The 12,796-nt window shown below is 39.1% G+C and overlaps 1 protein-coding gene across 1 annotated transcript; it reads left to right on the top strand.

Annotated features, from left to right (window-relative positions):
* Positions 1–1,888: 1,888 nt before the first annotated feature.
* On the top strand, positions 1,889–2,833 carry LOC113905027 (olfactory receptor 6-like). The gene has a single exon (XM_027562065.1). It carries the CDS (start codon positions 1,889–1,891, stop codon positions 2,831–2,833), a length of 945 nt encoding a protein of 314 aa, XP_027417866.1.
* Positions 2,834–12,796: the final 9,963 nt, after the last annotated feature.

The raw sequence follows: 12,796 nt of genomic DNA, 5'->3' as shown, positions 1-12,796 counted from the left end.
CAGTCTTTATGGATGAATGTGATATTTAGTGGAGATGTATATTCATTTACATACTTTTCAAGAGATAAACTTGTGGTAACCTCTTTCCTTAGCCACAGATTAAAGTAATTGGGCTACTTCACAAACGACCCTTCCTTCCAGCCTTGCAAGGTGGCCTATCCTTGTATTGTGTTCATGTATGCTCTGGCCTCCCTTTTCCCTACCCCTCTAGGTAGAGCTTGGCACAATGGCTGACAGAGACTCTGACCTACCAGGTGACCTGAGGCAAAGGATCATATCCAGTGTTCTCAGATAGGGTGGATGTTTTTATCATGAAAGTACCCTGGGTATGTGCGCTTCCCTGGTGGCTCAGATGGTAAAGAATCTGCCTGCAAGGTGGGAGACCTGGGTTTGTTCCCTGGGTTGGGAAGATCCCTTGGAAGAAGGCATGGCAACCCACTCCAGTATTCTTGCCTGGAGAATCCCCATGGACAGAGGAGCCTGGTGGGCTACAGTCCATGGGGTCACAACGAGTTGGACACAGCTGAGTGATTAAGCACAGCACATACCCTCAGTATGCAAGATGGACATATGTCCAAAGACATGTAGCCTGATAGGTACGTGCCTCTTGCCACCAGCTTAAAGGGATTAATTCACTTGTTAATACATATTTGATAATATTTATGTTTTCCAGTCACTATTCTAGGTATTAGGTTCATAGTCTTGAAGGACAGTCTTTTTTTCCCCAGTTTTTTTGAGATATAATAAACTTATAACATTGTGTAAGATTAAACAGTATAATATGATGACTTCATACACATATATATTATGAAAAACTTTCCACAATAAGGTTAGTTAACACCTCTATTATGTAACATAATTTTGATTTCTTTGTGTGTGATGAGAACATATAAGATCTGTTCTTTTAGCAACTTGCAAGTATATAATACAGCATTAGTAACAGTAGTTACCATGCTGTACAATAGAATCCCAGAGCTTATTAATCATATAACCAGAATATTAAACCCTTTGACCAATATCTCCCTGAGTTTTGAAAGATACAGTGTAAAGGAGAGAAATCTCAATGCATGAGAAGGTTGTGCATTGGAAGAAAATTTTGCTGAAGTATTTCACTCTGCTTTGGTGGGGTTATCTCCTAGATGGAATCTTAAATCAACAGATAAAAATGGGGAAAAGGCATAAAAGGAAGAGGGATGAGTGCATGTAAAACACAAGAGTGATTACAGTGTGCTTGAGGAGCAGAACTATTTGAGTATATCTCAAGCATGGAAACAATTTAGAGGGTGCCAAGAGAGAGGCTGGAGAAATATGTAGGGGTCAAAATACGAAGAACTTTTATCTAAGAGCAATGGAGAGTCATTAATGGATTGTCCAAGAGTTATCATTTTTTTAATTTTCCACAGACTCTAATCCAAAGAAACGGTGGTGGATCAAAGGACTACAGGCAATAGATCACCCCAATATTAAACCCTGGAGCTTTTTCTGACGTTATCCTAAACATTTTTTTCCAGGCAGTAAAAATGTCTTTGTGCTGTGGCTTTGTAATTAACTTGAGATTTGAAACCAGCAAGTGAGAGACCACTGGTCCATGTTCATGGACAAAGGAGTAAGGGATGACATGGGGAGTGACATTCAAATATTTCATCAGGTGAGTGAGAGTAAGGGATGGGAGTGCACTTTGATTCCAGGAGGTTTTGATAACAAACACACCACGTTTTTTTGATGGAAATGTATGCTTCCCATTGGAAGATTACTTCATACTGACAGAGGTTATTTTATGAGTCTCATTCTCAGGAAAGACTGATTTGCTAACATACTGGTCTCCTCTCCAATGTCATAGTCACCTTCATTATTTGTGATGAATTCCTGCCTCTCAGAGCTCTTAGTCATGCTGGGGAGAAACATCACTCTGGTGAGTGAGTTCATCCTGGTGGGCTTCCCCACCGCCCCCTGGCTGCAGGTCCTGCTCTTCTCCCTCTTCCTTGTGGTTTACTTGCTGGTGGTAATAGAGAATCTTGCCATCATGCTCACTGTCTGGGTCACTGGCTCCCTCCATAAGCCCATGTACTATTTCCTGAGTAGCCTGTCCTTCCTGGAGGTCTGGTATGTCTCTGTCACCGTCCCCAAGATGCTGGATGGATTCCTCCTGCAGAGACGGCGCATCTCCTTCACAGGCTGCATGACACAGCTGTACTTCTTTATCTCGCTTGCCTGCACGGAGTGTGTACTTCTGGCAGCCATGGCCTATGACCGCTATGTGGCCATCTGCCACCCTCTCAGGTACCCAGTCATCATGACCACAGGTCATTGTGTACAGCTGGTGGTTTTTTCCTATATGACTGGTTTCATGATCACTGTGATCAAGGTCTCTTTTATTTCACATGTCACTTTCTGTGGCTCCAATGTCATGAACCACTTTTTCTGTGACATCTCACCAATCCTCAAACTGGCCTGCAAAGACATGTCCACAGCTGAGCTAGTGGACTTTGCTTTGGCTGTTGTCATTCTTGTCTTCCCTCTCACCACTACCATCCTCTCCTATGTCTACATTGTTTCCACCATTCTGCGTATACCCTCCACCCAGGGAAGGAAGAAGGCCTTCTCCACCTGTGCATCCCATCTCACGGTAGTCATAATTTATTACACAGCCATGATTTTCATGTATGTTCGGCCCAGAGCTATTGCTTCATTTAACTCCAACAAACTAATCTCAGCTGTGTATGCAGTCCTCACGCCCATGCTAAATCCATTCATCTACTGTCTGAGGAACCAGGAAGTCAAGAATGCTATCAAAAAGACAGTGGGTGTTGGCCAGTCCTTCCTGCTCAGCTGAGGCCTGCTGCCTTGAGGAGGAGACTGTTCCAGACAGGAGGTCGTTCCCATGACACTTATCGTTCTGTTTTTAGCTTGCTCTATAGATCAGAAATCTTTAAAAAAAACAAATTGCAGCAAGGCAAATGTTTCAAAAAACTCTTAAAAGTAGAAACCACATATTCGAAATGTATACTTTGAACAATTAGTCTGGATTCTGACTTAAAGCCTGCCTCTATATACAGCTGTACAATTGAAGTATGTCAACTCACTTGCACTGTAGAACCTACCACCAGATGCAGCTTAATTGTCACTTGTCACTCACTGAGAGGGTTTTGATTTGAGTCTGCAAATGATTGATTTATTATAATCTCTGTGCAGTCAAACCTCACTGCTAATGATAATCTGTGTTTTCCACCACTCTCCAGACCTAGCATCACTGCCTCGGCTCCACCTCAGATTCTCAGACATTAGATTCTCATAAGGAGCACTTGACCTTGATTCCACACACGCATAGTTCACAGTAGAGTTTGCACTCCTGTGATAATCTTATGCCGTTGCTGATCTGACAGGAGGTGCATATTAGAGGAATGATTTCCGTAATCCTAGACACTTACATCTTCCCCTGCTTAGAAAAGTACCAAATTCCTTAATTTGACATATTTGGTTTCTTTAATTAAAAGTAACGCCTTGATGTGTCCCACTGCCTGCCCTTTGCTACAAAACTCCTGTATATCCTAGCTCTACCCCTCATCTCCTCAGAGCACTATCTCTGAGCTATCTGAAATGTTGTCTCCCAGCTGCAGACCTCATTTTGCCCAAATAAAATTTGCCTCGTTGGGCTTCACTGATGGTCAGTGGTAAAGAATCTGCCTGCCAGTTAAGGGTACAGGCGTTTTTCCCTCATCCAGCAAGATCCCACATGCGTGGAGTGACTAAGCCTGTGTATCACAACTATTAAGCATTTCTTTTAACACATGCATGAGACACAGATTCAACTGTTTTCTATTTCGGACCACGGCTCATCTTACATCAGTCTTTTCCTGATTTGGTTTCCTTCTCTTTTTGAATTTTTATCCAAGTTTTTAGGTATCCATATTTCTTAAATGATCACTATAAACATAAAACAGTCATTTGAGATAAACTTTCTAGCATTCAACCATGAATCTATGCTTTCCTATCTGGCTTTTATTTCCTTTTAAAGTTTCTCCCATTTTCCTGAGAATGGAAATTGAATATGAGTGAAAAGTCAATATTCAATAGAATATTGACTCATCAATGAGAACTTTTTGAAGAGAAAGAGAGGACAATCTTGTTTAGCAAAGGAAAGATCTACTGAACTTAAGGATTTCCAATCCTTGATCTCTGTTCTGAAAAATTTTTTAGAACTGGGTGCTACTCTGAGATCAAAATATAATTAAAAACTTTCAAATGTGAACTTGAAAAAAAATAGGCTTTTAATCACCAAATGAATTGATGCAATTTAGATAAACTCCAGAAATTATGGTGCCTCCAAATTAAACTACAAGGCCATTTGTAGATACACTAAGCCCATATATTGATTTAAAGACAAAGACTCACTTAAACTGAGACAATTCCATGGGGGGAGAAATAGAAATAAATGGAAAACAGGATAATAGGAAAACAATATATTTAAAGCTCATTATTATAGAGACCATCTTAACAAACTGATGCTTTTGAATTGATGCTTTTGAACTGTGATATTGGAGAAGACTCTTGAGAGTCCCCTGGATTGCAAGGAGATCCAATCAGTTCATCCTAAAGGAAATCAGTCCTGAATGTTCATTGGAAGGACTGAAGCTGAAACTGAAACTCCAACACTTGGCCACCTGTTGCGAAGAATTGACTCATTTGAAAAGGCCCTGATGCTGGGAAAGATTGAAGGTAAGAGGAGAAGGGGACGACAGAGGATGAGATGGTTAGATGGCATCACTGACTCAATGGACATGAGTTTGAGTAAACTCCAGAAGTTGGTGATGGACAGGGAGGCCTGGCGTGCTGCAGTCCATGGAGTCACAAAGATTCGGACACGACTGACTGAACTGATCATGACAAAAAATTCTAAAGGCCAGGAAAGAAATTTTTGTTGACACAGAAATGTGCCTCTCATGCTAATACAATTTAGCATGATGCTAAGAGTAAACTTGACTAACATCAGAAACTGAACTTGGAGGAAATACTTTAAAAGGTTCAGTATAAAATAGGTAATTTGCAGGTTTAGAGTATATGTTCTGAAATAGATGGCCTGGATTGCATGAGGGTTTTAGCATTTGCCCCATCACCTTTCACTCTCTAAAGTGCCATATTTTAAAAGCAAATTATGCGGTCACCCTAGTTTTATGGACCTGGAACTCAAGATTTGTAATGGGGTTGTCCTGTGTCTACTTAGTTAAATTGAAACTACATTTTCTAGAACTTCCTTCCCTGTGTATTAATAGTTCAAGTTTAGTGTAGACCACAGAGATATTTTGTGTGAGATTTAGAAGGCAGAGTGGAAGCAGTAGCTATATCCCTTGTATTATTCTTCCATGTAGGAAGTTGATTAGGGACACTATTGTAACTTACAGATGTTATCACTGACTCACCTTGTAGATGTGGGGCAGTGGTTCAGTTGACAACTCCATCAGCTCTCATCCAGCTCCCTTCCTTCATCTTCTCTAACTCATGGGCCAGGAAGGAGTTTTTTTATTATAACCAAGGGCACCAGCTTCCTTTGCAGATTATTTGAATTATCAAAGTCAGGTAATTGGATGATTGGAGGCTGTAAAAGACCAAAACAGTCTTTAGCTCATCCTGATGGATTTCAGTTTATTATTATCCTCCCCCATGTCATGTTCCTCTTACCTCCCCAAGTGCCTGTCCCCATGACTTAGATCCATTGCTAATCATAGAGGAAATAGTCATATCGCTTCATGAGATCAAATGCCTATAAAATAATAAATTCCATATTCCATAACAAAATAACAGTTCTGTTTCTTAGATAGAACTCTGATACAATGCTTGATAGACAAGACAATAATTCACATATGGTTGACCAGTGAAACCAAGAAGTCATTTAGAGTAAGAGAACAAAGTAGATGAGGAAGGTTGTACAACAATGCCATAGTGAATTACAGTATGCATGTTTGCATAAGGTTTGATGAGCATGCAAAGCCAACAGAAGAGGAGTGCACCCAGATTTGCAAAAAAGGGAAACTAGAAAACTGCTCTCTTATGAAAGTCAATGGTATTTTGAAGAAGCAGGAATATTGTCACAGGCTCAGTTAAAAAAAAGACAATAGACCCAAGATTGATTCATTCATGCTAATCCTACACAGCAAACTGAGATTTAATTATAGTTTTGGCTTTCACAAAAATGAGTTTAATACCAGTCAATCAGGAATCAGCACTGGTTAAGCAATCCGCCTGATAATTTTTGCCATTCCCTATAAGGAAAGTGACCTGTAATAACATTATCTGCTTTTTGGCCTAGTTCAGCTTCCTTGTTCCTTTTCCCTTCTGTCTATAAAATTACTTCACTGTATAGCTCTTCAGAGATACCTTCTGTCTACTAGATTGGACTCTGAACCATACATGAATCACTGAATAAAACCCAAGGGATCTTTAAAATTTACTCAGTTGAGTTTTGTTTTTAAAAATTCCTAAGTGTAAGGAGGTTATTGATATTTCTCCCAGCAATCTTGATTCCAGCTTCTGTTTCTTCCAGTCCAGCATTTCTCATGATGTACTCTGCATATAAGTTAAATAAACAGGGTGACAATATACAGCCTTGACGAACTCCTTTTCCTATTTGGAACCAGTCTGTTGTTCCATGTCCAGTTCTAACTGTTGCTTCCTGACCTGCATACAAATTTCTCAAGAGGCAGATCAGGTGGTCTGGTATTCCCATCTCTTTCAGAATTTTCCACAGTTTATTGTGATCCACACAGTCAAAGGCTTTGGCATAGTCAATAAAGCAGAAATAGATGTTTTTCTGGAACTCTCTTGCTTTTCCCATGATCCAGCGGATATTGGCAATTTGATCTCTGGTTCCTCTGCCTTTTCTAAAACCAGCTTGAACATCAGGAAGTTCACGGTTCACATATTGCTGAAGCCTGGCTTGGAGAATTTTGAGCATTACTTTACTAGTGTGTGAGATGAGTGTAATTGTGTGGTAGTTTGAGCATTCTTTGGCATTGCCTTTCTTTGGGATTGGAATGAAAACTGACCTTTTCCAGTCCTGTGGCCACTGCTGAGTTTTCCAAATTTGCTGGCATATTGAGTGCAACACTTTCACAGCATCATCTTTCAGGATTTGAAAGAGCTCAACTGGAATTCCATCACCTCCACTAGCTTTGTTCATAGTGATGCTTTCTAAGGCCCACTTGACTTCACATTCCAGGATGTCTGGCTCTAGGTCAGTGATCACACCATCATGATTATCTGGGTCATGAAGATCTTTTTTGTATAGTTCTTCTGTGTATTCTTGCCACCTCTTCTTAATATCTTCTGCTTCTGGTAGGTCCATACCATTTCTGTCCTTTATTGAGCTCATCTTTGCATGAAATGTTCCTTTGGTATCTCTGATTTTCTTGAAGAGATCCCTAGTCTTTCCCATTCTGTTGTTTTCCTCTATTTCTTTGCATTGATCGCTGAAGAAGGCTTTCTTATCTCTTCTTGCTATTCTTTGGAACTCTGCATTCAGATGTTTATATCTTTCCTTTTCTCCTTTGCTTTTCACTTCTCTTCTTTTCACAGCTATTTGTAAGGCCTCCCCAGACAGCCATTTTGCTTTTTTGCATTTCTTTTCTATGGGAATGGTCTTGATCCCTGTCTCCTGTACAATGTCACGAACCTCATTTCATAGTTCATCAGACACTCTATCTATCAGATCTAGGCCCTTAAATCTATTTCTCACTTCCACTGTATAATCATAAGGGATTTGATTTAGGTCATACCTGAATGGTCTAGTGGTTTTCCCTACTTTCTTCAATTTAAGTCTGAATTTGGCAATAAGGAGATCATGGTCTGAGCCACAGTCAGCTCCTGGTCTTCTTTTGCTGACTGTATAGAGCTTCTCCATCTTTGGCTGCAAGAATATAATCCATCTGATTTCGGTGTTGACCATATGGTGATGTCCATGAGTAGAGTCTTCTCTTGTGTTGTTTGAAGAGGGTGTTTGTTATGACCAGTGCATTTTCTTGGCAAAACTCTATTAGTCTTTGCCCTGCTTCATTCCGTATTCCAAGGCCAAATTTGCCTATTACTCCAGATTTTCTTGACTTCCTACTCTTGCATTCCAGTCCCCTACAAGACCTTTTAGAACTAACACCCAAAAAAAAAAAAAAAAAAAAAGAATTTCTATAAGACCTATCCAACTCTGTTAGGAAAGGCAACATAAGGGTAGTGGTATCCTATAGGAGAAGAGAGGAAGAAGGGGTCAAGGAGTATATTTAAAGAAATAGTTGAGAAGTTCTCAAGTCTGGGGAAGGAACTGGATGTACAAGTCCACGAAGCTAAGAGAAGACCTAATTATCTCAATGCCAAAAGACGCTCTCCAAGACATATTATAGTAAAACTGTCAAAAGTCAATGACAAAGACATAACATTTAAGGCATCCTGGGGATAAAGAACTGATACAGAACAACCAGGAAACAAAATGGCAGTATAATTCCTCATTCATCAATCATCACCCTGAATGTAAATGGGTTAAATCACTAAACAAAAGACACAGAGTAGCTGGATGAATTAAAATCCAAGACCCAACTATATACTTCCTCCAAAAGACTCACTTCAACTTGAAAGATAAACACAGGTTCAATGTAAATGGATGGAGGATGATCTCCAAGCAAATGGCAACTAAACAAAAGTGGATGCAGTCATACTCATACCAAACAAAATAGACTTCAAGCCAAAAAACATGTAACAAGAGACAAAATGGACATTATTTAATGGCAAAAGGGGCAAGTCATCAAGAATACATAAGTTATTAATACATATGCACCTAAAATAGATCACCAAAATATATAAAACAATTAAACCTCAAAGGATAGATGGACAGCAATGCAATAATTTCAGCTCAGTTCAGTTCAGTCGCTCAGTCGTGTCCGACTCTTTGCAACCCCATGAATCGCAGCACACGAGGCCTCCCTGTCCATCACCAACTCCCGGAGTTCACTCAGACTCACGTCCATGGAGTCGGTGATGCCATCCAGCTATCTCATCCTCTGTCGTCCCCTTCTCCTCCTGCCCCCAATCCCTCCCAGCATCAGAGTCTTTTCCAATGAGTCAACTCTTCGCATGAGGTGGCCAAAGTACTGGAGTTTCAGCTTTAGCATCATTCCTTCCAAAGAAATCCCAGGGCTGATCTCCTTCAGAATGGACTGGTTGGATCTCCTTGGAGTCCAAGGGACTCTCAAGAGTCTTCTCCAATACCCATAGTTCAAAAGCATCAATTCTTCGGTGCTCAGCCTTCTTCACAGTCCAACTCTCACATCCATACATGACCACAGGAAAAACCATAGCCTTGACTAGATGAACATTTGTTGGCAAAGTAATGTCTCTGCTTTTCAATATGCTATCTAGGTTAGTCATAACTTTCCTTCCAAGGAGTAAGCGTCTTTTAATGTCATGGCTGCAGTCACCATCTGCAGTGATTTTGGAGCCCCCCAAAACAAAGTCTGACACTGTTTCCACTGTTTGCCCATCTATTTCCCATAAAGTGATGGGACCGGATGCTATGATCTTTGTTTTCTGAATGTTGAACTTTAAGCCAACTTTTTCACTCTCCACTTTCACTTTCATCAAGAGGCTTTTGAGTTCCTCTTCACTTTCTGCCATAAGGGTGGTGTCATCTGCATATCTGAGGTTATTGATATTTCTCCTGGCAATCTTGATTCCAGCTTGTGCTTCTTCCAGTCCAGCATTTCTCATGATGTACTCTGCATATAAGTTAAATAAGCAGGGTGACAATATACAGCCTTGATGTACTCCTTTTCCTATTTGGAATCAGCATGTTAAAACTCCACTGACATCAATAGATAAATTATCCAGATAGAAAGTGAACAGCAACCTTAAAGGAAAGATTAAACAAAATGGACTTATAGATTTATAAGATTTATAAGAATATTTCATACAAATGCAGCAAAATACACTTTCTTCTCAAAAGTAAATTGAACATTCTCAAAGATTAACCATATGCGGGTATACAAAGCAAGTTTCAATGGAATTAAGACTGAAGTTGTATCAAGCAGACTTCTGACCACAATGGTATGAAACTAAAAATCAACTACAAGGAAAAAAAAAAACTAGAATATCACAAGTATGTGGAGACTAAACACATGCTACTGAACAATTATTGAATTAATGAAGAAATAAAAGAATAAATAAAAAAATAGCTCAAGACAGAAGAATATACAACATATCAAAATTTATGGGATGCAGCAAAGAGTACTAAAAGAGAAGTTCAAAGCAATACAGGCCTACCTCAAGAAAAGAGAAAAATCTCAAAAAACCTAACATTACACTTAAAGGTACAAGAAAAATGAGAACGTTGCCTAAAATTGGTATAAGGAAGAAAATAATAACGATCAGAGCAAAAGTAAATTATAAAATAGAGACTAAAAAGACAACAGAAAAGATCAATGAAACTAAGAGCTGATTCTTTGAAAAGATAAACCAAATTGGTAAACCTTTAGCTGGACTCCGTAAAAAAACAGAGAGAGAAAGAAGAAGAAAGAAAACTTGCAGATATATTGAATCAGAATTAAGAGGAGAAATTATAACAGATACCATAAAAATAAAAGAATCATCAGAAATTATCAATACTTTATGTAAATTGCTGTATGCCCCAAAAATAGATAACCTAGAAATGATGAAAAACTTCTTAGGACTGTACAAACATCTAAGAGACTAAACTTTTGGAGGTGAACACACTGTATTGTGTAGAGAAGTCAATATAATATTGTACACATGAAAGTATACAATGTTATCTATATAATGTTATAAACAAATGTTGCCTCAATTACATACACACACATGTATATAATGCACTCTGAAATCCCATAATACCAACTGTAAATATATATTAGTAATTAGAGATGGGCATAAAGACATTTGAAGCAGTGTATTTATTAATAAAAGGAAAAACTGGGAACAATCTAAATGAATAGAAAATAGGAAATAAATTGATTCATCAATTATGATATATTAACTCAATGTAAATACACAGACAGCCATGAAAAACTATGATTTCAAAGAACAGCTAATGATGTGAGAAGGTCCAATGACCGAATGATAAATAAAAATGGCAGAGCAAAAAAAAGCTATGGAAAACAGAAAAAGAAAGTAAGCTGAATACCAAACTAAGTCCAAAGAAACAGTTAATGCTGGAACAGAGAAAAATGTTTTAATAAGTGGAATTAATTAGTATTCCCAAAGAAATCTCACAGTAATTCCACAAAGTATCCAAAAACATGATGCTTTCATAAAGAATTTGACATGTTCCACCAAGCTAGGCTTTAGCACTGCATGAACCAAGAACTTCCAGATGTTCAAACTGGGTTTAGAAAAGGCAGAAGAATCAGAGATCAAATTGCCAACATTCTCTGGATCATAGAGAAAGCAAAGGAATTCCAGAAAAACATCTACTTCTGCTTCATTGACTACACTAAAGCCTTTGACAGTGTGGATCGCAACAAACTGTGGAAAACTCTTAAAGAGATGGGAATACCAAACCATCTTACCTGTCTCCTGAGAAACCTGCATGTGGATCAATAAGCAGCAGTTAGAACCCTGTATGGAACAGCTGCCTGGTTCAGGATTGAGAAAGGAGTAAGACAAGGCTATTTATTGTCACCCTCTTTATTTAACTTACATGCAGAGTGCATCATACAAAATGCTGGGGTGGGTGAGTTACAAGATGAAATCAACATTGCTGGGAGCAATATCAAACACTTCAGACATCTGAATGATACTACTCTAATGGCAGAAAGTGAAGAGGAACTAAAGAGCCTCTTGATGAGGGTGAAAGAGGAGAGTGAAAAATCTGACTTAAAACTCAACATCAAAAAAACTAAGATCATGGCATCTGGTCCCATCACTTCATGGCAAATAGAAGTGGAAAAGTTGGAAGAAGTGACAAATTTCCTCTTTTGGGGCTCTAAAATCACTGTGAATGGTGACTTCAGCCTTTATTAAATTAGAAGACATTTGCTTCTTGGCAGGAAAGCTATGACAAACCTAGACAATATGTTTAAAAAGGGCTTCCCTGGTGGCCCAGCTGATAAAGAATCTGCCTGCAATGTAGGAGACCTGGGTTCAATTCCTGGGTTGGGAAGGTGTGTTTAAAAAGCAGAGACATCACTTTGCAGACAAAAGTCCATATAGTCAAGGCTATGATCTTTCCAGTAGTCATGTGTGAATGTGAGAGCTGGACAACAAAGTAAACGGAATGCCATAGAACTGATGATTTCGAACTGTGGTGCTAAAGAAAACCCTTGAGAGTGCCTTGGAAAGCAAGGAGATCCAACGAGTCAATTTCAAAGGAAATCAACCCTAAATACTCTTTGTGAGGACTAATGCTGAAGCTGAAACTCCAATACTTTGGCCACCTGATACAAACAGTTAACTCATTGGAAAAGACCTTGATGCTGGGAAAAATTGAAGGCAGAAGGAGAAGAGGGTGAGAGAGGTTGAGATGGTTGGATGGCATCACCGATTCAATGGACATGAACTTGCGCAAACTCAAGGGACAGGAAAGCCTGGCATGCTGCAGTCCATGGGATGGCAAAGAGTCAGACACAACTTGGTGACTGAACAACAACAACAATTTTCATCATTTATATTTAATCTATCACTATGATCAATTAACTTCCCCTCACAAATATCTTTCAAATCCACTTGTATTTGCCCATCACCAACATCCTGGTACAAACTACCATCATCTGTCTCCTTGACCACTAATAAGTCTTCCTCATTCATTCTT

The sequence above is a fragment of the Bos indicus x Bos taurus genome, chromosome 15 (assembly GCF_003369695.1).
Source record: "Bos indicus x Bos taurus breed Angus x Brahman F1 hybrid chromosome 15, Bos_hybrid_MaternalHap_v2.0, whole genome shotgun sequence".
Classification (NCBI taxonomy): Eukaryota; Metazoa; Chordata; class Mammalia; order Artiodactyla; family Bovidae; genus Bos; species Bos indicus x Bos taurus.
Note: the sequence above shows the minus strand (reverse complement) of the source record. Positions and strands in the feature narration are given on the sequence as shown.